At 45.3% G+C, this 26,262-nt stretch overlaps 1 protein-coding gene across 45 annotated transcripts in view; it reads left to right on the top strand.

Annotated features, from left to right (window-relative positions):
- Positions 1 to 25,646, top strand: part of FGFR2 (fibroblast growth factor receptor 2) — a 117,877-nt gene extending 92,231 nt beyond the window's left edge. For 38 of the 45 annotated variants that reach the window (XM_035269299.3, XM_054243393.2, XM_054243392.2 and 35 more), the window contains 8 exons: positions 2,561 to 2,682; positions 5,161 to 5,271; positions 7,023 to 7,213; positions 15,256 to 15,378; positions 15,965 to 16,035; positions 18,166 to 18,303; positions 19,898 to 20,003; positions 23,981 to 25,646. In XM_035269299.3, coding sequence (XP_035125190.1) covers positions 2,561 to 2,682; positions 5,161 to 5,271; positions 7,023 to 7,213; positions 15,256 to 15,378; positions 15,965 to 16,035; positions 18,166 to 18,303; positions 19,898 to 20,003; positions 23,981 to 24,145 — 1,027 coding nt within the window. In that variant the 3' untranslated portion in view covers positions 24,146 to 25,646. Of the gene's footprint in view, positions 1 to 2,560; positions 2,683 to 5,160; positions 5,272 to 7,022; positions 7,214 to 15,255; positions 15,379 to 15,964; positions 16,036 to 18,165; positions 18,304 to 19,897; positions 20,004 to 23,888 lie in introns of all 45 variants that reach the window. The other 7 variants (XM_078346658.1, XM_078346657.1, XM_078346643.1 and 4 more) reach the window with 1 other exon arrangement.
- The last annotated feature ends 616 nt before the right edge of the window (positions 25,647 to 26,262 follow it).

Raw genomic sequence — 26,262 nt, 5'->3', positions numbered from 1 at the left:
TTATAAAATAGATCTGACATTCCAGCTTTTGGTTACTAGAACAAGACTGTTCTGTGTTCATTTCTGTGGAGAAATTAGATGCAGAATACAAATGGCCTTAAGCATGTCCACGCAGTGTTGCTGTTCTCAATGGTTATTAATGTCATATTGAGCTGAAAAGCTTCAAATATGGTACCTGACATCTAATTTCTGTGGTCCATAATATTTTCCTTGTTGGATGATACAGAGGTGTGCCAATCAGAGGTTCAGTCAAAATGTGGCCACCTGGGTATTGCTGGGGTATGTATCTCTTGGTCTTGCTTGAAGTCCATGTTCTGGGGCTCTGTTGGGCTGCATTTGAACTCTGGCTCTGCCAGACGGTGGCTGGGCAACCTTGGGTGAGGCACCTGATTCTCTCAAATTTATTCTCATAAGATGAGGGTGGTGGTTTACACCTCCCAGGACTGAGCACAGGTCTTGACTTGTGTGAGTTTCCGTTTCATTTCTCTTCACCTGGTGGTAACCTGGGAGCTCTGAACTGCAAACCTCAGCGGGATCATTGCGGAGGGCATGGAGTCAATGGGCAGAACTTGAGCTACTAGCCCTCATCCTCCAGGCAGGACCAACCCCCAGGTCCTCCTCCCAAAATGAAGCGCAGTGACCATTGTAGGGCTGTGCACTCACTTCTGGGGTACTTTTTATAGTAACAGCTTTGAGAGTATTGGAAGGTGGAAATGCTGACTGTTTCTGCATCCCATACACTGGAATAAGCTCTTGACTTGCTTATGAGCAGCTACCCTGTTTGTCTTGACATTCTCAGTAGCCTCTGAGAATTATGTTAGAGAAGTGTTTAATATACACTTCTTGTATGTACATACACACATTTGGAAATGCTCATATAAGCTTTTCCAGAGACTGATCTGATGAGCTCTATTTGGAAGGGAGAGATAGCTTCTGTGGCTGACACTTCTGATTTTGATTCACATGATGTCATAATCAGTTTTGTTTCCCAACTGCCAATCTAGACATGTGTGCCATTAGCTAGGATTGAATAAGTATATAGATATTATTTGGTTAGAATGTTAATGGAAATAATTTCCAGTTTATTTGTATGCTATAGTGAAAAGACCATTCACTCATTCATTTATTCATTCACTCAAGGCATGTTAATTGGATATTTACTGGTGGGGCACCAGAGAAAACACAAAGAATGGTTTCTTTACCTGTAGAATGTGGAGAAATGGGTGTGTCTTGCAGACTCCACCAGCCCTGGTTTGTGTGTGGAATTATATATGTAGGTGGGTTCATGTGCACATTCCTATATATATGACTGAATTGGGGAGCTGCGATCATATTTTAAGAAATTGCAGCTTTCGGGTTTAGTCCATAGTTTTAGCCACCTGTGACACCGCAGTCAACAGTAGGAGTCTGTATGTGCCCAACTGGTACCTCCCACCCGGGGTACCCTGAGTGTGGAAAATCTGAGTGCTAAACATTTCAAAACAGTGTTTAGCGCAAACGTAGGTGGAACAGATTTCCAATGAATGAAGGCTATTTAGAAGCCGTTTATTAGATCGGAGGCAGAAGTTATACAAAGGAAGGATTGTTATGCTTGTAGTAGCAAAGCAGTGGGACATAAATTAGCCATTTTTCCAAAGCAAATATTTATTTTCTGCCAAGATGTTAAATTTAATTTTAGTTCTGGATAGAAACAAAATGACCTCAGCGTAGCATATGCTGCCCTCAGTCTTTATGCTGAACTTTGGAAACCATCGTCTACTTACCGTAAATGCTGTTTACTAATGGGAGCTCCATGCTTTGCTGTGTTACGCTTAAGTTAAAGCCACATTCATCAGTATTCCAAAGACTTCTGCATTCTGTTGGTTTCTGGAATGCACAAGGACAATATATGGCCATTCATCCAATGTGCATAGACCTTGTAATCTTACAAAGTTAATTTGTAGTCACTTTGGATTTTCTTCATTGTGAATTTTATGTAGTCGTAAGGATTTTTAAACTATGTCAAAAAAAAGTCCCGAATTTTTTTTTTTTTAGAATTTTCTTTTTCTTTAGTAAAAAATTAGAGATTCCTTGAAATGCTTTTGAGAGTCATATCCTGTAACTTGGCAAGGAATGTGACCATAAAATCCATTGGTATTTGAATAATAATAATTTTAAAGCCATCATTTTACAGGGACAAAAAAAAAAAATAAGAGCAGTCTTAACGTTTTTTCTTTGAGCCATTCTAAATTACAGATATTTAATTGGCTCAAGATCAAAAGCTCCTTTCTGGCACTTAGAAAAGCTGACCACCATACTAGCAAGGATACCTTCCCTAAAGAAAATAAACCGAGAATACCAACGTGAAATCTAATAGCTGTTCCACCAGTAATTGACATTCTCTAAAACGTCACTAGGAAAATACTCAGGCGCGTGTGTACCCTAAGTCTCATCAGTTCCGTATGATAAGTACTCCATGCTTTAGCAAGCTGCTGAAAGATTTTCATATTTAGTTCTGGAATTTCCCTCACTACACCCCATCGCCAGATGCTGTGTGCTAATCCCCTGTTTACACGTTTAGGCTGACACTGGGCAAGCCCCTGGGAGAAGGTTGCTTTGGGCAAGTGGTCATGGCGGAAGCAGTGGGAATTGACAAAGACAAGCCCAAGGAGGCAGTCACCGTGGCAGTGAAGATGTTGAAAGGTGAGTGGGGAGGCGGGAGGCTCGAGGAGGGGCTGGGTGGAGAGTCTTATCAAGAAAGTGCCTTTTGTGGCATGCGAACTCCATCATGGCATGGGGTCAGAGAGCACATAGTTGACCTAGGGGTTGAGAAGTTTTCAGCATAAATCAGCATCTCAGACAGACTATTTATCTTGAGCTGTGAGTACTTATAAAGAAAAGCCAGTTTTGTTAGAAGATGTAGCCTCCTACATGGAGTTACTCTTTGACTCCTGTGTGACCGTGATTCTTCATTCCCTCTGTATTTTTATGTGCTTAGAAATTATCAACTCTTATATAATTGGATTTATTAGATAGGAGTCGGTGTGTTGGATTTGGGACTTAAAGCTTAGCTTTATAAGAACAAGGAAATGTGTGTTTTTGGAGGGAACGAAGAGACTCAGAGAGTAGAAAGCCTTCTCTTTTGCATGAGGAACGAAGCAGAAATGACACTGGTCTGGGAGAGTCACTTAGAAGCTGAGAAGGAGCTAACAGCATCAAGGCTGGTGCAGAGCCTCCTGGGACATGTTAACAATGACCCTGAGATGGAAACATCGCGTTGCGTGGGGCTGTGAATATTTCCGCATTAACCTTCCAGCCCCTCTTCATGCCCATGTCCAAAGAGCTTAAAGAACTTTTAACCGTTAACTTATTTGTCCTGCAGTATTCTTTTATGAGAAGAGTTATAGGGAACAGCCACATTATAAATCCTCCTGTAGGGATCTCAGAAAGAAGATCTCAGGCTGAGTATTTCCCACGTTTCCAGGGAGAGAGCCCGTCCTTGGGATAGGGTGCCGGGCATGTCACAGGCACTCTGGAGTTAGACTTTTTCTTTCTTTTGAGGGTTCTCATTGGTTAGTCATCACATCCCTCCCAAGGGGAAGTAACAGGCTGGACTTGGTCAAAAAGATGTGCTTTTTGTTTTGTGGGGTTTTTTAAAAAGCTGTTTATCTGGATGACTCCCAAGGAAAACTAGTGTTTTGAGATGTTCCCCACCTTGCAGCCTGATGCCCCGAGAAACACTGTGCTTTCTTGCCCAGGTGTGATGGCACCACTGATGGAGGCAGCGCCTGCTACGTACCAGGGGCAGATGTGGGGAGGACCCACGCTTCTCATCTCTTTTGGCCTAACTTCTGGTTTTGCTAATGGGGCTCAGAGTTAGATGGGGTATTGCAAAAATGGAGGTCTGGGAGTTCTCTTTCTCTTGTTATGCCCAGGACGGCAACCTTCCCTTTAAGGGCATAGAAGGATATTAGCCCCCAGGCCATTGTGGCATGTCCTTCCTTATAGCTCACAGCTGTGTCTCTCTTCCTCCTCAGGGCTCCTGGCTCCCTCCTTCACATATATCAGTGTAAATTTTGCACACACAGTCAGTTGTACTGATCTTCCTTTCGTGACGCTGAAAAGCTGTTTGCAACACGGTTCTTATCCATGTCCGTATTTCTTTTTTAAAAAGGAAACCCAGATTTTTCCATACTGAATTAGCTTGAGGTGGAGGGCACATGGGAAAGAGTCTTGCTACTGAGAAGCTAACTGAGCCCGCACATGTGGGATCTGTGTCATTCTTGCTTGAAATTACAGAGCAGAAGTTTATTTTTTTTGAAATGGAGTTTTGCTCTTGTTACCCAGGTTGGAGTGCAATGGTGTGATCTCGGCTCACCGCAACCTCCGCCTCCTGGGTTCAAGCAATTCTCCTGCCTCAGCCTGCCGAGTAGCTGGGATTACAGGCATGCACCACCATGCCCAGCTAATTTTTGTATTTTTTTAGTAGAGATGGGGTTTCACCTTGTTGACCAGAATGGTCTCGATCTCTTGACCTCGTGATCCACCTGCCTTGGCCTCCCAAAGTGCTGGGATTATAGGCATGAGCCACCGCGCCCGGCCCCAGAGCAGAAGTTTATATAGCTTTTCTTAGGATGGGAATTCCAGTGCCCTTTGAGAAGTCACTCACTATAAGTCACATCCTTTTGCCTGCTCAGAATGTACGTGCACACACGTTTATGGCCGGGTTATGGGAAGCCCTCTGAACCCATCTCAGAATGCTCCTAGGGCTGTGAGGGGTTGGGTTAGGAATGCTTTGTCAAGAACAAGCCTGATTCGAAATGGCCCTACCTTTGGTCTCCTGCCTTGTTTCAAGCACTATGAAGTTTGGTGTGGTTTTCTGAGATATCTTAGATATGGCGGCGGATGAGATTATTTCATGGTCTAGGAAAGAGTTGGCTTCAGCACGGTCTAGTCCTGACTCCTGGCCCCACTGGCCCCCACTGAGCTCTTTGACATAGAGCAGCTCCCTACTCAGGCCTTTGTCCCTTCCCCGATAAAATGAGGGAGATGATTGGGAAACTCTTTTCTGATTCTGAAATTCAGTTTTAGGCTTTTTCAACGAAGTCTTTGGCAACGAACAGTAGTTGCCCACGAGTTAGAGGAAATGAACTGATATGTGAATATATCTACTGTTCACAGATGATGCCACAGAGAAAGACCTTTCTGATCTGGTGTCAGAGATGGAGATGATGAAGATGATTGGGAAACACAAAAATATCATAAATCTTCTTGGAGCCTGCACACAGGATGGTGAGTAGGAGGAAAACTGCATTCGTCCAAATACGGTGCAGTTTGATAGGATCGTTTTAGAAACGGTTGGGCTTCTGGATCCTGCTCCCAGAGCGCCCCATGTGCGTGTTGAAAGTTCTTTTTAAAATCCCCGTTGGAAGATGTTCCTAGCCATGAACACAAAGAAGGGTCTGTGCCCGTACCTGGGGGCCGGCAGATTCGAGGGCCTGGAGGGGCCTGCCGTTTCTGGGTCATAACCTAGGGGGGTTTGGAAAAGGCAGTCTCCTTATGTTTTTGTTTTGTAAGTGCTGAGAGAGATTTCTCAGAATAAGATCCTGTGTTTTGGTTGAGAAGTTCTTCCCTTAAAACAGGGATTGAGGAATCCATGTCTTGCTGTGGGTCACAGATGGCTGAGCTCCCAAGAATAGCTTAAAAGAGGAGAAAGCGGTAGGAAGGAAAACGTACTTTTCCTTGGGGGAGAGAGACCCTGGCTTCTTCCATTGATGTTTACTGGCACTTTGGAATCAATTTGCTAAGTCATTAGTAAACTTGAAAACGCCTGTCTTTGACTTAGCAACTTCTCTCGCAGGTCTATCCAGGAATTGGCGAACTTTTCCTGTAAAGGGAAACTGTAGACGCTTTAGACTCGCGGGCCTTATGGTCTTTGTCGCAACTTCTCGTGTCTGCCACAGTAGTGAGAAAGCAGCGTTAGGAGGACAGAAATGAATGGACCTGGCTGCGTGCCAATAAAATTTAATCACCCAAACAGGCGGTAGGCAGGATTTGGCCTGCAGGCTGTAGTCTGCCAACCCCAAGCCTATACCATGGAGAGATGATTGCACACGTGTGTAAGGAAACATGCACAGAGATGTTCATTGCCTACTGTTTGTTATGGCTGAAACCTGGAAGCAAATGCCCATGCATATAAGGGAATGGATAAATAAAGTGTGGTGTGTTTATATGATAGAGTGTATGCAGCTGTGAAAGGGAATGGTCTGGATGTATTTTTATAAGCCCAACAGGTTCCAAAAGGGTAATGTATGGGGAAAGAACGTTGCAAAGCTCTAAGAATTTTATTATTTGTTTATGTGATGAAAAATAATATATTATTTATTGACTCGTTAAAACAAACCAAAAGGATAGAATGGAGACACCATTGCTTTCCAAGAGGGCGCAGGTGACAGCATGAGAGTGACAGGGAAGAACACGTCAACTGTGTCTTTATTTCCTACAGCCTTTTGACACTCTCATGACCAAGGACTGATTTACTGTTTTGGAGAGATTATAACGCAGGCATTCTATTTTTATGTGTGCTTTTCTGTATGTTAAAACTTTTCTCTCCTTTTTTTTGTTTTTGAGACGGAGTCTCGCTCTGTCGCCGAGGCTGGAGTGCAGTGGTGTGATCTTGGCTCACTGCAGCCTCTACCTCTTGGGTTCAAGCAATTCTTCCACCTCAGCCTCTCAAGTATCTGGGACTACAGGCATGTGCCACTGAGCCCAGCTAATTTTTGTATTTTTAGTAGAGACGGTGTTTCACCATGTTGACCAGGATTGTCTTGAACTCCTGGCCTCAGGCGATCTGCCTGCCTCGGCCTCCCAAAGTGCTGGGATGACATATATGAGCCACTGTGCCTGGCCTCTGTATGTTAAACTTAAAACCACCACCACCACCAAAAGCATTGGCTTGTAATAACTAAAAATTTTTTGCTGAATTGCCCAAGGTGGGTAGATCCTGGATTCTCTCTTCAGGGAGCTTCTCTTCCTCCCAACAGGACCTCTCTATGTCATAGTTGAGTATGCCTCTAAAGGCAACCTCCGAGAATACCTCCGAGCCCGGAGGCCACCAGGGATGGAGTACTCCTATGACATTAACCGTGTTCCTGAGGAGCAGATGACCTTCAAGGACTTGGTGTCATGCACCTACCAGCTGGCCAGAGGCATGGAGTACTTGGCTTCCCAAAAAGTGAGTCCTTGACATTCTGCTTGGTTGGGCGGCCTCCAGTTAAAAATGTCTTTAAAGAAAACAAGCAGTTTGGACGTGCTCATTTGCTAGATCAAGCCCTTGCATGTCTGTTCACCTGGAAAATATTTATTGCGTTATTCACATTTGAGTTTAATGAACTCTTTGAAACCAACACAGCCTCATAAACCTATAGCATCGCGGCAGAGATGAGCAGAAAAGACATGAGACGGGACCACGTGTGATTTCCCTGGGAGTTCAGCTCTTCAGGTGGAAAATGGATGGTTTTAAAGGTGTTCCCTTTAATTTGGATGATTTTCTTTTTTCTTTTTCTTTTTAGCTTCATTTATTTTGTGGTTACTGAGTTTTTGAACATAGACGATAGGTGTTTAGTGTTTGAGGTTTGATATGGCATTAAATCTTCTAAGAGTAAAGGTCCAACAAAGGGGTATTTTAGTAACCTTGCCTCCTGGAGATCTACGTTTATTTTGTCTCGTTTGGGGGGTGACCCACTGTAGTTAGAAGTTGGCCAGGTCCCCTGAGGTGGACTGCCTGCATTCCAGGCATGCCACTTTCCATGGAACTTGAAACATTTCAGTTATTCTGAAAGTAGTTAGACAGGTGCCCAGATAGCCTCGGAGGCATTTTGGATGACCCAAAACTCCCTCGTCAGCCCCACACACAGGGAAGCGGAGGGGCAGAGCTGCCTCCTGGGCGGAAGTGGGCACTGTTCCTTCCTGCCGTGCAGTTTATTGCAGCTCCAGGATTCCCTGGGTCCCCAAAGAGGTGAGGTCCTCTGGTGGGCATGGACCCTCTGTCACTGGGGATCTGGGTTGCTTGAAGGGTCACAAACTCAGGTCTCTGTGGCCACGCCAGTCACATGAGCAAGGCCTGCGGATCATTCAGAGTGCAGAGATTCAAAGGCTGCACCTCAGCTCTACGATCTGCTCACATAGGAACATAGCCCAGAGCTACTGTGAGTTCTGGATTTTTTTTCTTTCTTTCTTTCTTTCTTTCTTTCAAACAGGCTGGAGTGCAGTGGCACGATCATAGCTCACTGCAGCCTTGACCTCCCGGGCTCAGGTGAACCTCCCACCTCAGCCTCTTGAGTAGCTGGGACTACAGGGATATACCACCACACTTGGCTAAGTGGGGTTTTTTTTTTTTTTGGACAGAGATGGGGTTTCACCATTTTTTTAAAGAACAACTTTTAAACATTTTTTCAAGAGTTTAGGGTTTAAGAATTTTTCAGATTTTTTTTCTATAAAACTCTCCCAATGTATAGATTGTAGGAAACTAAACAGTTTTGACTTCTGTGGTTGTGTCTGTGTGCACACATGTGCGTGTATGTGCATGTATGCAGGGGAGTTTGCCAATCAAAAGGTATTTGGCATCCAGAGACAACCAGACAGATCCAGAACATGGGACATTTGACAAGATATGGCTTCAAAATGTCAGTGTCTCAAAAGATTAAAAACTGCTGGGGAGACAGTTCTAGATAAAGGGGGCTGATGAGACATTTCCTAAGTGTAAAAGTGGGATCCTGGACTGGATTCTGCAGGGCTGGGAGGTGGCCAGGTCTTAGAAAGGACATTTGTGAGTGCTGGAGATTTGAGTATAGACTGTATAATATTACTGATTATATTTCTGTGTCCACATGGAATTTGGGGGTTGGTGACAGCGGTATCTATTGTAGGAGAAATAGGCTGAAGAACTGAGGTATGTGAAGTGTCAACAATGCCAGCAACTCAGTTTTAAGCGGTCCAGCCATAAAGTGCATGTATTGTGTGTGTGTGTGTGGGGGGTTCTGTGGGGTGGGACGTGGAGACAGCAAGCGAGCGATTGAGTAGGTGTGACAAGCAAACCCAGCAGCCGTGGATACCCGCTGTGCCATCCCACCTTTTCTGCAGCTGTGAACTCTTCCTAAATAAGCCTGGGAGGGTAGCCTACCTGTAGGCCGCCTATTTTGATCTTCTGGTCTTGGTCATTCCCTGCCCTACCTCTGTGGGAGATAGGGGGAGCAGTTTTGCACCCAGCTGAGTGAAGCTACTAGGAGAAATGCGGTAGGAGGGCTGACCTGGTCATTTTATCAAATCCTTCAACCTCTATTCCTAGAGCACCCCGGTTGTCTCATGCCCTTGGTCAGGCTCTCCGGCAATGTGGCCAGAACAGACATAGTCCTTGACTGCTTGTGGTAGGAACCATGGGTGACAGTGAGAGAAACTGACAGTAAGTGTGGGAATGAAGATAAGGTTGTAAAAAAAATATGTTGAAAAAGGTGCCATGGGGGAAACAGTGGGATGAGGTCTTGCTCATGCGGGGACGCTGCACTTAGCTGTCACTGCCATGGAGGCCACCAAGGGGAAGGAGTGGGCTCAGTCTATGCTTCAAAGGTGACTCCCACTGCTGCTTGTGTGGTGAATAGGAAGGCTGAGCCCCTGTCAGAGGTGATGGTGGTTTGGGACAGGGGCTGTTGGGTTCAAAGACACTGAGAGAAGCTGGTGGGCTGATGCTGGACATATGTTGCTCTTGGAATAGTGAATGGTTTGATTGGATAGGAGGGAGAGAAAGAGAGATCAAGAATGACTTCTGGATTTCCAGCTTGAGAACCCAGATGGTGGTACAGCTTCCAAGTCTGGGAGGGCTTAAGAATTGGGGGTGGGGCAAGGGGCATAGATTTGGGTGGAAAATCTAGAGCTTGTCTTGACCATATCTGAGTCATCCAAGGGGAGATCATGAAGAAGCTGCAGGCAGCAGCTCAGCTCTGAGGGTGGGCTAACAGCTGGGAGCCAGCAAAGGGAGCTGTGAGTTCAAGCCATGGGCGTGGACAAACTCATCTGCAGACAAGCTTGGAAGGGGAGAACAGAAGTCTGAAGTCAGGTCCTGAGAAAATTCTCAAATCTAGAGATTGACTAATCTCTAGACCAGAAACAGCGGTGGAGGCCGAAAAGGCACAGCCTGAGCAGCAGGAAAACCAGGACGCGGTTCACAGAGGCTCCAGATTGGAGCTTCAGGAAGGAGGGAGCAGGCAGTAGAGCCTCAGCGCTCAGCCTGGTGAGAATCTTGAGTGTTGGGACCCTGCCCACCCCACCCTGAGGACTCACAGCTGCTTCCTGCTTTGGAGCTGGTGGAGAGAAAACTAAGAGTCAGACAAACTTTGCTAAGCAGGGCAAATGAATCCATTTCATAATAGAAGAACAGAAGTATCCATATTAAAGTGTTGCGGTAATAGTAACTATCATTATTGTTAATCACTGACCACGCTGGGAGAAGCTAAGCATCTTCCAGGCACCATGGTAGAGCATTTGACATAAAGCATCTTACATATGCTTTAGGTCAGAACAACCCCTCCGAACAACCTGGAAATAGGTGGGATTTGGATCCCCATTGTGTCGGGGAGGACGCAGAGGCCGGTGATGAAGTGGCATGAGCACTTTGCGCCCAGATGCGTCAGGATCACTGTCCTCACTTCTGAGAAGGGGACTTGTAGGTCTGAAGAGTGGAGTGGCAGGTCCCAGACCTAAGTCTCCTGGTACCTGACTCCGGCTTTCAGGAGACCCCCATCTCTCTCTGAACTGAGGCAGGACCAGTGAGATTCCCTGTGGGGGCAGGAGGGGCCTGTTTAGTTCCCCGGTGTGGCCTCATTGCCTCTACACTGAATAAGAGCGCAAGGTAAAAGGGATATTGGATGGGCCTTTAGGACCATGGTTCCAAAGCCACTTGCTGGAGGCCACCTGCAATTGAGGACCCAGAGTAGGTTTGCAAATGGTGGTAGATGAAGATTTTAAGAATAGTCCTCCTGGGGGAGGGGTCTACTTCCGAAAATGGAGGGCTTATTCTTGAAGGTGGAGAATGAAGAACAAGGTAAAGGGTCCAATCCTGGCTTTCCCACACCCATCACCTCACAATGGGGAGTCATGGGCTTGTTAGAGACCTGCTTGCCTGAAGGAAGGGGCAAAAGAGAGCTGTTGGTCACATGGTTACTGATGTCCTGGGTTCATCTGTGCTCAGCACTGGGCAGAGGAGAAGAGCACACAGTGCCTGGCCTCCAGCAGCTTTCAATTGTGCGTGTGTGTGTGTATGTGTGTGAGTGTTGGGGGCTGGAATCAGAGAAGTGAAGAAACACCATGGTGTGTACAGTAATGCAATCAGGTAATAGGGCATTTGAGCCTTACACAATAATTTATAAAATCCTGGCTATTTTTAGTTCAAAGCACACTAATGTTACTGTTTTAACCCAGTCCCAAACCCAATTAACTCTCAAAGCATTAAACCTGAGCAGTTTTGTTTTGTTTTGTTTAAGACAGCGTCTCACTCTGTCTCCTGGCTGCAATGCAGCAGCACGATCTTAACTCACTGCAGCCTTGACCTTCTGGGTTCAAGTGATTCTCCCACCTCAGCCTCCTGAGCTGCTGGGACGACAGGCACCACGCCTGGAAAATTTTTGTATTTTTTGGTAGAGATGGGGTTTCACCATGTTGGCCAGGCTGGTCTTGAACTCCTGACCTCAAGTAATCCGCCCACCTCAGCCTCCCAAAGTGCTGAGCTTACAGGCCTGAGTCAGTGCACCTGGCCCTGAGCAGTTTTTTTTTTAAATGAAGCCCCAGCTTCCCCACCTGTAAAACGGGTATAATACTATTCACGTCATAGGTTGCCACAGGAATTCAGTGTCATCAGCCATACTGGGCACAGGGCATACTGCCTGCATCATAGGGGTGTTGGTCTTCCTTCCCTTAGTGACCCACTGACCTTCACCTGTGGGAAAATGGAACACCAAACTGTCCCAGGGCCCTAATTGTATAAAATGGTCAGCTCTCTGTGCTGGAGAACAGATCACATTTCTGTGGATGATGGGGATTTGGCTTGCCTTTGATTACTTTCTTTTTCTTGGGTGTGGGTTCCAAGTCTCCTCTTATTCAACCCGGAGGCTGGGTTTGATGTTTCCTAGCACCTGGGATAAGGGACGGCTGTGCTAGACTCTGGCTCTCGCTGAGAAGATGATGGAGGGAGCCATCGGCGGCATCTCTGTGCAAGCTGAGCTTTAGTGTGTGGTGGGAGCCCAGTGCGTGGGAAGCACATTTTCTGACCACACAGCTTGCCAGACACACAGAGCACGTGTCGGCAGGAGCACACCGCCGGGAGAGTTTGGCCCGGGGCTTGGAAGTTCAATTTGAAGAGGCCTCCAAATCTGGGAACAGGGCTGCAGCCCCAGACGAATCTCCAGGCGGCTTCTGGGAGCTCTCACGTTTCCTGCTTCCAGCCTGGCCAGGGATTGCAAGCTTGCGTGGCTTCCTTGCTTTCCTGTTTCTGGGCTTAGCCTACCCAGGAGGCCCAGAGTGTATGAACACAAGGAATAGCAGGGGGTCAGGGTGGAATCAAACAGTTCCTTATTTAGATTTCAGGGATCGCTTGGCTTGCCCCTTTTTAAATTGTCCGTTTCGTTCAGTGCCTAAGATCGGCCCCATTTCAGCTTTGTTGAATGGACTGATAAGACTTTCTGCTTCGTGTGATAGTTAGCCTTTGTTCATAACCATGGTTAGTAACCATGGCCTTCGATGGTGATACCTGCTTCTTTATGTCTCATCTCTTCCCAAAATGCAGGGTGATGATTAGGACCCTAATTATCATGTGTCTTGTGGAAATCATGCTATATTAAGGTATAACTAAGATGTAGCAGCTCACAATAGCATATCATTTGTAGAAAGGAAAAGTCATAGGCCAGGTGTGGTGGCTCACGCCTGGAACCCCAGTACTTTGGGAGGCCGAGGTGGGTGGATCACTTGAGGTCGGGAGTCTAAGACCAGCCTGACCAGCATGGTGAAACCCCATCTCTACTAAAAATATAAAATTAGCTGGGTGTGGTGGTAGGCACCTGTAATCCCAGCTACTTGGGAAGCTGAGGCAGGAGGCGGAGGTTGCACTGAGCCAAGATCATGCCATTGCATTCTCTAGCCTGGGCAACAAGAGCAAAACTCCATCTCAAAAAAAGAAGAAAAAAAAAGAAAGAAAGGAAAAGTTGTAATAGATCTTTCTGTGAACCAAGAGTTAGTGTCAAGACAGTAAATTAGCTGTTCTGTAGCAAGTATTTAATATTTCCATGTGTAGATTCAGTGTAGTGTAAGTGGCATGTTCAGCTGAGGGCAGGTGTTCTGAGAAACTGGACTAGATGGGCATTGTTATGGGAATGTAGCTAGATGGGCATTGGCCATGGTAGAGGCCAAGAAAGGACATGATTGGGCTGGGTATGGTGGCTCATGCCTGTAATTCCAGCACTTTGGGAGGCCGAGTCGGGTGGATCATGAGGTCAGGAGTTTGAGACCTGCCTGGCCAGCATGGTGAAATCCCTGTCTCCACTAAAGATACAAAAAATTAGCCGGGCGTGGTGGCAGTACGTGCCTGTAACCCCAGCTACTCGGGAGGCTGAGGCAGGAGAATTGCTTGAACCTGGGAGGCAGAGGTTGTCGTGAGCCAAGATTGCGCCATTGCATCGCAGCCTGCGTGATGGAGTGAGACTTCATCTCGGAAAAAAAAAGAAAGGACGTGACTGCTCATTTCAGGAACCTAAGTCATGGGACGTGGGGGAGGTACAACAGGGCTGAGTTTGGAAATGTGAAGACCTGTTAGATGGACAGCGTGGCAGTCTGTGGAGGAGGGGTGATACTGGCCTGGACTAAGGGATTAGCAGTGGGAAGGGCATGGTATGGACCCATGAAAAGACAGTTTGGAGTTGAAATCAACAGGACTTGGGAGGAATATGTAGAATACTGGTGTGTGGCTCTTCAATTAAGGGAGACAAAGAGGATGAGAATTGGAGGAGTTGCAACCTTGAATTTGAGATGTCAAGGCAACATCACTGTGGAAATGTAACATAGACAGTTGAAAATGAGAACTTGGGTCTCAGGAGAGAGGTCAGGATGGAGGTGCAAGCTTGCACATATTTTGTATATGTTTAGAATTAATGCCATGAGGATATACAGAAATACATAAACTTAATGGAACAATTCCTCTATCTGAAGGGACAGAGAAAGAGAAGATCCAGCCAGAGATTCTGAGAGGGCAGGAAGAGCGTGCCACTCGAGAGAAGGGGATGGGATAAAAAGTAAACAGAGGGACCGTTTTAAAAAACAAGCAAGAGATCAATAGCATCTGAAGCCACAGAGGAGGAAAGACTGAGGAGTTAGAGGAGGTCATTCATGTCTAAGGGTTCAGAGGTTTTTCATAAGCTCTGAAGAGAGGAAAGAGGGGACAAGAGCAGACACAGATTAGAACGTTTGAGAAGTGACCAGGAATGAAGGAGATGCAATGCGGGATTTTAACCAGCACTTCTGAAAATTCAGATGTGAAGGGCAGGAGAGCAAGTGTTGAGAGTAAAGGTTTTAGGATGATCAGATACAGATCTGTATACAGCTAAAGGAAGACATCGGTGTGGCTGGACACCTGCAGATAGAATATGGTTATTTAGTCTACTTGGCTCTTCAAAATGATCATTCTATGTATTTATTTATCATTTCAAAACAAATACATGTTATGTTCAGGCTCTCAGATGATCTCAGTTGACCCATCTTCTTAATCTTAGAGCCACACTGTGTTTCCTTTTTTTTTTTTTTTTTGAGACAGAATCTCACTCTGTCCTCCAGGCTGGAAGGCTGGAGTGCAGTGTTGTGATCACGGCTCACTGCAACCTCTGCCTCCTGGGTTCAAGTGATTCTCATGCCTCAGCCTCCTGAGTAGCTGGGACTACAGGCACATGCCACCATGCTCGGCTAATTTTTGTAGTTTTAGTAGAGATGGGGTTCTGCCATGTTGACCAGGCTGGTCTCAAACTCCTGACCTCAAGTGATGCGCCTGCCTTGGCCTCCTAAAGTGCTGGTATTACAGGTGTGAGCCACTGCAACCCGCCACACTGTGTTTCTTAGAGTATACTACAAGTGGTTTTAAAAATCAGCTGTATTTTCTATCTACATCTTAAGAAATGAACATAGTTCCTTTTTGTTTCTGTGGTGTTTTGAAATTAGTTATTTCCCTTGTTTCTTTCTTGATTTCAGTGTATTCATCGAGATTTAGCAGCCAGAAATGTTTTGGTAACTGAAAACAATGTGATGAAAATAGCAGACTTTGGACTGGCCAGAGATATCAACAACATAGACTATTACAAAAAGACCACGAATGTAAGTCAATGGCAGTAACACAGTGCTGGGCGGAGGGGGGCGGGGGAGGCCATGGGGTGGGGGTTAGAATGTTCCAGGAAGAAAGGCCATCAATACTGACAGCTGAGTGGGACTGATGGGGGCCTAGTCCCCTGCCCCTGACTCCTGTTCTTTTGCCTTACTGTTCACAAACTCTCAATATGCAAATGTAGGCTCTACTTATGTCAGTTTTAGTAAACGCAAAACACTTATGTACAGAAGAATCAGCAGCCTCTAGGATTTTCTTATGGTTCTCATCAAGAACTTTGATAGCAAAAACTAGAGCTTGGAAGTTACCGGGCTGATTTTTGCCTATTAATTGATCAAGGAGCATCTGTATGCTACGGAGATGAAAGACAGAATCCATGGAGATGGCATTTTATTAATGTGCCCAAATCTGTGCCTCTCACACATGATGTATGGTCCTCATTGGGGTTGATTTCTGCTCTGTTGACCGAATAAAAACCATGAGAATATCAGCTCTTACACAGGGCACAGCCCTATTGAGCCCGCTAAGATAAATTCTTTTAAATGTATTTAGTTTTTACATTTTCTTATACATTTGCAGGGGCGACTTCCAGTCAAGTGGATGGCTCCAGAAGCCCTTTTTGATAGAGTATACACTCATCAGAGTGATGTGTGAGTAACTCTTTTCTCTGGCTTCTTCCTGGGATTGAGTTGCAAAAATACTGTACATCTTCACCTTTCTTCATTCTTCAGTGGCTGCTGCACTTCACACATTTGTAGAAGGTACAGGAGCTGGCCTTAGAAAGGACGGATTTTATGGTAGGCTGGTAACCAATGCTCTGTTACTAATCTGTCTGGCTTCAAAGAGCACAGGAGGTGGAACCGCTGACCTCCTCCTGCCAGCGCGGAAGTCTGTCCCTTGAACATATTCATGGATGTGCAACTGCAAAGCCGCTGTCTAATTCGCCAAGCTCTTGGCATGTTCTTCACTCCATTAAAGGAGTAATCCTGGAGCTTTTCCCACTCGAGAGTAGTTTGTCACATTTCCCTCTCACCCAGATTTCTCCTTAAAGAGTGGAGCTGTGTGAGATGTGGTCCATGCAGGGGACCTCCATAGGGTCTACTCTCTGTGTTTCTCCCTCAACGAAAAGGTCTGATCTTGCTTTGGTATCCTCGTTAGCATTCTAGAAACATGGTAGACTATTTCTATTACAGAACACTTAAAAAAACCACTGGGGTCAGTCTCCAACTGATATTTTAGATTTGAAAATTCAGTTGAAGCCTTGGCGTGGTGGCTCATACCTGTAATATCAGCACTTTGAGAGGTCAAGGCGGGTAGATCACTTGAGGCCAGGAGTTCGAGAGCAACCTGGCCAACATGGCAAAACCCTCCCGTCTCTACTAAAAATACAAAGCATTATCTGGGCATGGTGTTTAACACCTGTTATCCCAGCTACTCGGGAGGCTGAGGCACGAGAATCACTTGAACCAAGATTGCACCACTGCACCCAGCCTGGGTGCCAGAGTGAGACCTTGTCTCAAAAAGAAGAAAAGAAAAAAATCATTTGAGAGATGTTACCATTGGGAGAAGCAGAGTGAAAGTCACTGTGTGTCTATAATTATTCCAAAGGAAAAAGCTTTAAAAAGATTACTTGAGTCTGGGCATGGTGGCTCATGCCTATAATCCCAGCACTTTGGGAGGCCAAGATGGGTGGATCACAAGGTCAGGAGATTGAGACCATCCTGGCCAACATGGTAAAACCCTGCCTCTACTAAAAATTACAAAAATTAGCTGGACATGGTGGCACATGCCTGTAATCCCAGCTACTCAGGAGGCTGAGGCAGGAGAATCGCTTATACCTGGAAGTGAGCAGTGAGCAGAGATCACACCACTGCACTCCAGCCTGGGCAACAGAGTGAGACTCTGTCTTTAAAAAAAAAAAAAAATCACTTGAGCTGTTTTTTATTTGCATGAGCAGGAAGAATTCTGGGGTAGGCATTAATTCTATGCTAACCTAATTGGTCCTCTCTGCAATCCTAAAAAGAAGACATTATGATCCCATTTTTGCTGTGAGCAAACAACAGGTAGAGGCTGTCCGCAGAAAACTGCAGAGTGAAAGTCACCACCATGTTCAGAAGGGTGAGTTTGCAGAGTGACCATGCCATAGCTAAACCTGGGTTTCTTGGCTTGCTCATCCCAGAGACTGAGTCTCCTGAAGTTGGCTCAGGAAGTGCGAGTCTCTGAAGAGTCAAGTGTAAACTGTGGCCTGTGAGACATGTGTGCAACTCATCTGGGGCATGTGATTCTTCATTCTGATTCCAGCCCTGCGCTGGCTGCCTTTGCAGCCTTAGTAAGTTCCAGAGCCTCTGTGCTGGACACAGAGGGCAGCTGTGATCTTGCAGAAGTGGCTTGCTGGCCTTGTTCTACCAGCTGCCCATCCTGGTAGGTCACAACCCTTGGATCAGGCGCATGAAGAGTTGGAAAGGAGCATAAGGGCCTTAAAATGGAGAAACTGAGATCCTTGCATTGCTAATACCACATTTAAGACAAGCAGCTCTATTCCAGAGTGATGGCAGTTTGCCTTTTTGCCTATTGATGGAAAATTCCATCAGAACATCCCCATGTCATCCTCATTTAGGGATGCTCTTGGGGGCAGGAAAGAGCACATCTGATGAACGGCAGGAGGGCCCATTTGTTTTTGAACTTCAGAAGTGAGGAGGTGTTTATGTCTCAGCTGGGCATGTTTAGGTTTCTGCTACGTGGATGGGTTAGTGATGCTGTGCTTTCTCCCTTTGTTGCAGCTGGTCCTTTGGGGTGTTAATGTGGGAGATCTTCACTTTAGGGGGCTCCCCCTACCCAGGGATTCCTGTGGAGGAACTGTTTAAGCTGCTGAAGGAAGGACACAGGATGGATAAACCAGCGAACTGCACCAACGAACTGTAAGGACTGTTGTCTTTCCTGCCAGTGCCACAGTGGACCTGCCACACCAGTAATACCTCTCCCGATGCATCTCACTTCTGGAGGCCCCTGCTTTTCTAAACATACTCTAAGAAGAATGGCTGAAGGTCCCTGGGCTCAATCCAGAACTGAGATAGATAGTGACACTGACAACCATTTCGTGTCTGAGAGAGAGAACACTATTCTGAGTATGGAGAGGGCTTTGGACCCCAGGGTATCTGGCTACCTGGCCGAGGGCTCCCGACTTTGCAGAGCCAGTGGGAGTGGTCTTCTGGGCCACTGTGCTGCATCTCCTGCAGTCTCCCTGTGAAGTGACAGGAAGACCCACGGGTCAGGAAACAAGCTAGAAAGCCACAGGGCCACCCTGCAGGGTGTAGGATTAAGGATGCAACACAGCCTTCCCCCTTGGTTGTGCCTGGCCCCCGTCTGGCCCTGTCGTGGTGAGTGGAGAATGGGTGTTTCCGGAACTTGTTGAACCATTGAAAATTGACATTACAGATTGACGCCAGCCACGTTTCCTCAGAGCGAAGGAACCCGTGTCTGGTTACCGAGGCTTCACTTACGTTTTAGTGCAGAGAATTAAAAAATGTGTTCAGGTGCCCTCCTTAGAGCACCAGATCTCCTCTAAAACCCTGAGCTGGTTTCTAGCAAAGCCTACCTCACACTTTCAGTGGAGTTATGTTGTGTTTGTGACGTGTGCCTGGTGCAGTAGAATCAGTGCTTTGAAAGGAGTCTCTCTGCCGCCTGCCTCAACCCCTCCCCCACCCCCCAGGATTAACTAAGAAGAGTGATTGTCCCAGAGACTGCGGTCTATTGTGTATCATTTCATGGGGATTTTATAGCAGTAATCCCATGAGTGCTTTTCGGTGTACAGTGGATGTCTAATGAATGGCCACATTTTATAGCATATTATATAAAGGCATTTATTGTGCTCTTTGTCATTCCTATTGCCCTTTTTTTTTTTTTTTTTTTTGACATAGGGGGTCTGTCAAAACCTATAATCAAGATAAGACCTGGGAACCTAGGGCTGTCGAAGGGTTGATCAGGAAGTTGGTGTGCAGCCCAGTGGCGGCAGATTAATTCATAACAAAAAGTTGTAGTTTGTAAATTTTGTTGTATTGTTTTTTTAAACTCTGGAAGCTTTGTCAAGCGTTAAGACCCAAAAGCGTTGGGCAGATAAATAGTAGTGCTGCTTTGGTGCAGGGGAGGGAAGACAAGACCAATCCACGGAAATACGTGTTTCCTTCAAAGCATCTTTAGGGTGTGACGCCGCTGTGAGATGTGACTGTGGCCCAGGGATACCAGGGAAAACACATAGACGTGTTTCTCTTGATGGCTTAGAAGCCTTCCTAACACGTCTTGGTTTAAGTGCTGTCTTTGTAAGTCACAGTGCCTTTCAGAGGAACTGGCGGGGAACCTTTTGGGAAAATTACTCATGATCTCCTAATCTAGTGGCCTGACAATTCTAAAGTATTTTCCTAATTTACAACAGATCTCCATATTGCCTATTAAAACTGACTGCAACCATGTACCTGGTGCATATGAAACTAATTCAAGGAAATCCATTTTTCCCAGGTACATGATGATGAGGGACTGTTGGCATGCAGTGCCCTCCCAGAGACCAACGTTCAAGCAGTTGGTGGAAGACTTGGATCGAATTCTCACTCTCACAACCAATGAGGTAAGAACCTCCTTCCAGAAGCCCCTTGTCCTTGGTTGGCTCGTGAGACGCATGTAGCATTTAACACGCACACTCCCCTGTTGGCTGTTGGTTGGAGTCTGCAGTCTTGTTTTTTCCCATAGCAGTCAGACAGTTCAACTGTGTGTTCCTCTCAAATCAGGATTTTTCTCAGAACTTCAATATGTGAGTTCTGACTCAGAAACCAAAGAGAGAGGGACATACCCGCAGCCATCCTCAGTGTAGCTGGTGGTGGAGCAGTCCCGTGTGTGTGTGGGAGAGTGGGAATGAGAAAGCAGTAGTCAGTTGCAGCGTTTTGGTGTGCATGGGAAGGAGCTTGGTTCCTGTGCAAGTTTGAGTCTGTGCCCTGGTTATTAGTGGGTGAACTGACAATGTTTGTCATCATTTGCTTGATGGAATACACCGAGGTTTTGTAACGCCAACTTCTGTTACCACAGTACTATCCTATGTGATCCTGTCGAGTAATGGTATGTGCCTTGCAGCCTCTTTCTAGGTGTATGAAAACATACAGGGTTTTCTACAATGGGCAACTTACATGATTTTTACATAAAAACATGCTTTTGTTAAAATATTTATTTTCTCTAAAATATTTATGATCTCAGTGGCTCATGCCTGTAATCCCAGCACTTTGGGAGGCCCGAGGCAGGTAGATCACGAGGTCAGGAGTTCAAGACCAGCCTGGCCAACATGCCAAAACCCCATCTCTACTAGAAATACAAAAATTAGCTGGGTGTGCTGGTGTGTGCCTATAATCCCAGCTACTCGGGAGGCTGAGGTAGGGGAATCACTTGAACCCAGGAGGTGAAGGTTGCAGTGAGCTGAGATTGCGCCACTGCACTCCAGCTTGGGAGACAGAGTGAGACTCCATTAAAAATAAAAAAAAGTTATCTTTGCCAACAAAATAAACACTCTTCTGTCACTCATTGTCCAAATTTAGCCATGTTGGTGGCTGCTTGAATATGCAGATAGAGTGCCTTTTATAATTATGGAAAGCATATGCTCTGAGCAGGAAAGATGAGAAACCCATCAAGTCTAGTCAAATCCCAAGACAGAGAAATCGTTAATGGATGTATTTTGAGATATTTAATGAGGATGCACAATGGTGTTCTTTTACATAGGACACGAACTCCAAACATGCAATTGTCTCAACAAGACAAAAGTTAAGATCCCCCAAATATTTTACAAGGAAAATAATACACCTAATTTCTGATTTAGAAAATAGTTTTAGAGTGATTTTTTAAAAAATAATAATCACATGTAGTGATATGAAGTCTTAGCAGCTTTATCTTGTGTGTCTGACTGTGGCCTATGCTGGATAAAGGAAGAGATTGGATTTAAACGAATACAGCTGACCTTCAGAAGTTGAAAGGAAAGGAACAGTTCAAGGGAGGAAAGAAACCAACTTTCTTCTTCTGCCAAAATTGTTGTTTCTAGTATAAGTTCCTTTAACTGGAGACTTGGAATCTACTGATACCACTACTTTTTTCCTATCAGATCCGAACGTTTATGGTTTCATTTAGAAAGTGGGAAAAGTTGGCCGGGCACAGTGGCTCAAGCCTGTAGTCCCAGCACTTTGGGAGGCTGAGTTGGGTGGATCATGAGGTCAGAAGTTTGAGACCAGCCTGACCAACATGGTGAAACCCCATCTCTACTAAAGATACAAAAAATTAGCTGGGTGTGGTGGCACATGGTGGCACACTCCTGTAATCCCAGCTACTCAAGAGGCAGAGGCAGAAGAATTGCTTGAACCTGGGAGGCAGAAGTTGCATTCAGCCAAGATTGCACCACTGCACTCAGCCTGGGCAATAGGGTGAGACTCCGTCTCAAGAAAAAAAAAAAAGCCTAGAAAAAGCACTAAAGTTCTATTTTAACGATCCCATGTCTGTGCTCAATGTGATTTATTTATATATTTACATGTAGAGTGGGTCCGTTCATCCTGAAGTTGGTATTTAGTACCCTAAAATAAAAAAGCAGAATGCCATATTGTCTGACGGATATAAAAATCAAAGTTCCTTTCCTTGTGAAAATCATTACCATATGCTCAAGAAAAATGGTTCCATTTAGGACAAAATTTCGTTTTTATCATTGTAAGCAAAAAGTTCTCTTTTGATGTGGCGGGCGTGTTTGTTTCCAGTTGTGTGGTTAATGCTGATGTTGGAACTGACACATCCCCCTTCTGGGATGGGGACTCTTTCTCTTGCCAGCCCTGGTGATGAATTATAGTGGTGTGTGTGTGTGTGTGTGTGTGTGTCTTTAAAAATGTCTAGTTGCCAACATTCCATGGGCTCTTTTCTGATAACGCTGAGGCTGTTTGTGCTGTGGTCTGCACTTTTTGCCCCCTCTCAGCAAAACCCCATGTCGGAGAATAGTCGTTGGCTTCTGGATGTGTGAGCAGAACTGCCCCACTGTGCCAGCCGGGTGGAGGCAGAGAGACCCACAAGCTCCCAGTTTAGAAAGCTTTTCAGGGCTTCAGAACGGGGGTCGGCAGCTGCTTTCTGTAAAGGGCCAGAGAGTAGACACTTTGAGCTTCACACGCCCTATGCTGTCTGTCACAGCTTTGCCACCGTGGCCCCAGAGTAGCCACAGACACTATGTAAATAGATGTGTGTCTGTGTTCTAGTAACATGTTATGGATCCTGAAATTGGAATTTTATATAATTGTATGTAAATTTTATGTCCTTTTATTTTATTTTTATTAATTGATTTATTTTTGAGATGGAGTTTCACTCTTGTTGCCCAGGCTGGAGTGCAGTGGTACGATCTTGGCTCACTGCAGCCTCTGCTTCCGAGGTTCAAGCAATTCTCCTGCCTTAGCCTCCTGGGTAGCTGGCACTACGGGCATGCACCACCATGTCTGGTTAATTTTGTATTTTTAGTAGAGACGAGGTTTCTTCATGTTGGTCAGGCTGGTCTTGAACTCCCGACCTCAGGTGATCCGCCTCTGCATCCCAAAGTGCTGGGATTGCAGGTGTGAGCCACCACATCTGGCAAACTTTATGTCCTTTTAATGCTACAAGATATTATTCTTCTTTTGATTTTTTTTTTTTTTAAACCACTTACCGGTGTTAAAGACCACCTTTAGCTCTCGGGCCATATGAAACAGTCCATGAGCACCCAGGTCGGAGGAAGCGTCACCCTGGGGTGGTCCAGGAGGCTCTTTGCAGCACCACAGGGGAGGCCTCCGGGAGCAGAGGACACTTTCTGAATCTGAAACCTTCAAAACTTTTTGAAATTTAACTTACATTTTTCTTTAACAATGCATATTGGATTTAACATACATGAGTATATCCAAGCCTTTTTCGAACCTGTTTACATTTTCAACTGGGAGAGCTTCTGAGAGTAATGAATTACATCTGTTAAATTACCCGCTGAATGAAGAAGTATTCCCCTTCAATTATCCCAGAAACTACAATAGTAAAATGTAATGCAGAAAATAAATATTCATGGTCTCAGCTACTTAAAGGGGGCCTGGGGACCCACAACACGTTACCCATTCTCATTCTGCCCATTCTGCCCATTCTCATTCTGCCGGGGCTCGCATTTGAAACCCGGGCTTCAGTGAGGAGGAGGTGGAGACTCAGAGGGTCATTTAGGTCCATGTGAAGTCGAGTTACCTGCGCAGCACCTATAGCACAACTAGGATTTATTGTTCTCTACCTGCCAATAGTTGATTTATGATGGGTTCCAAAAGAAAAGCTAAGGGCAGCCTGGAGTACATCAGAGGTGGGTCTCGGGGAGGTCTTCATGGAAGTCAGGTGGGCTGGGTCTCCGTTCACCTTGTCGGGGTCTCCTGTCCTGTCCTGCGTCCAGTACCCACATCTCAAGAGCTTGTGTTTGAAATAAAACTCTTCTCTTCCCTTCTTTCAGGAATACCTGGACCTCAGTCAGCCTCTCGAACCGTATTCACCTTGTTATCCTGACCCGAGATGAAATAAAACGTCTCTCTTCCCTTCTTTCAGGAATACCTGGACCTCAGTCAGCCCCTCGAACAGTATTCACCTAGTTACCCTGACACAAGAAGTTCTTGTTCTTCAGGAGATGATTCTGTTTTTTCTCCAGACCCCATGCCTTATGAACCATGCCTTCCTCAGTATCCACACATCAACGGCAGTGTTAAAACATGAATGACTGTGTCTGCCTGTCCCCAAACAGGATGGCACCGGGAACCGAGCTACCCTGAGCAGGGAGACCGGGCCTCCCAGAGCTGGTTCTCTCTGCTTGTATATATGGATCAGAGGAGTAAATAATTGGAAAAGGAATCAGCCTATGTGTAAAGATTTATACAGTTGAAAACTTTTAATCTTCACTAGGAGGAGAAGAAGGTTTCTGGAGCAATGGACTGCCACACGCCACCACCTAACCCCTCTCACCTGCCACGGGTACTGGCTGTGGACCAGTCGGACTCAAGGTGGACGTGCGTTCTGCCTTCCTTGTTAATTTTGTAATAATTGGAGAAGATTTATGTCAGCACACACTTACAGAGCACAAATGCAGTATATAGGTGCTGGATGTATGTAAATATATTCAAATTATGTATAAATATATATTATATATTTACAAGGAATTATTTTTTGTATTGATTTTAAATGGATGTCCCAATGCACCTAGAAAATTGGTCTCTGTTTTTTTAATAGCTATTTGCTAAATGCTGTTCTTACACAGAATTTCTTAATTTTCACCGAGCAGAGGTGGAAAAATACTTTTGCTTTCAGGGAAAATGGTATATCATTAATTTATTAATGAATTGGTAATATACAAAACAATTAATCATTTATAGTTTTTTTTTGTAATTTAAGTGGCATTTCTATGCAGGCAGCACAGCAGACTAGTTAATCTATTGCTTGGACTTAACTAGTTATCAGATCCTTTGAAAAGAGAAATATTTACAATATATGACTAATTTGGGGAAAATGAAGTTTTGATTTATTTGTGTTTAAACGCTGCTGTCGGATGATTGTTCTTAGACCTCCTAAATGCCCCATATTAAAAGAGCCCATTCGTAGGAAGGTGTTTCATTTTGGCGTACAGCCCTGTCATTATGTCAACGCAACGTCTAACTGGACTTCCCTAGACAAATGGTACCAGAGTCCTCTAAAAGATGCCTTAATCCGTTCCTTGAGGACAGACCTCAGTTGAGATGATAGCAGAATGTGCTTCTCCCTGGCAGCTGGCCTTCTGCTTCTGAGCTGCACATTAATCAGATTAGCCTGTATTCTCTGCAGTGAATTTTGATAATGGCTTCCAGACTCTGGCATTGGAGACGCCTGCTAGGATGTTCAAGTCCCATCATAGAAAATTGAAACACAGAGTTGTTCTGCTGATAGTTTTGGGGAAACGTCTGTCTTTTTAAGGGATTGCTTTCATCTAATTCTGGCAGGACCTCACCAAAAGATCCAACCTCATACCTACATCAGACAAAATATTGCCGTTGTTCGTTCTGTACTAAAGCGTTGTGTTTTGCTTTGAAACACCCACTCACTTTGCAGTAGCCATGCAAGATGAATGCAGATTACACTGATCTTATGTGTTACAAAATTGGAGAAAGTATTTAATAAAACCTGTTAATTTTTATACTGACAATAAAAATGTTTCTACAAGATATTAATGTTAACAAGACAAAATAAATGTCACGCAACTTATTTTTTTAATACTCGTGTCTTACCACATGGTTTCCTGTGCTTGGAGCGGGTGACTGGGTGCTGGTCTGAATTGAGGAGGGGCAGGGCTGCCGAGGGTCTTCCGTGCTACACACGGGGGTGACTTCCAGAAGGGTTGGCTGAGACCAGCAGTACCTGTGAGAGGTTGAGTTTGATCCAGTGGAAAATTGGAATTGGTTGGTGGCAGCCCTGGCTCAATTGCTTACTGGCGCCTCGATGGCATCACCGTTCCTTTCTGATCCCTACCCGTTCCCCAGAGGAGCAAATGAAGAGCCACGTGGTAGAGAGCTTTGCAAACCAAGAGGTGCCCTAAGGATGACAGGTACGGAGTAGGGAAGATGTTGAGAACATCTGAATCTTGGGGACTTTAAAACTTTTAGACTGTTTTCTTCATGATGTATGGAGAGAGGATTTGCTTCAAATTTTCCAAAAGAAAACTTGGACAAATTTTTGAGTAATTATTTATTTTCATACCACCAATGATCTGAAGAGGGAAATGGAGTTTTGCCTGTCAGTTAACAAATGCAAGTCTATGACTCTTAAGGGTCTGTTATATCTGCTTGCCAGCCTCATCAACACCAGGA

The sequence above is a fragment of the Callithrix jacchus genome, chromosome 12 (genome assembly GCF_049354715.1).
Source record: "Callithrix jacchus isolate 240 chromosome 12, calJac240_pri, whole genome shotgun sequence".
In the NCBI taxonomy this organism is placed as follows: Eukaryota; Metazoa; Chordata; class Mammalia; order Primates; family Cebidae; genus Callithrix; species Callithrix jacchus.
The sequence above is the reverse complement of the archived record's forward strand: the minus strand, read 5'-3'. Positions and strand labels throughout refer to the sequence as shown.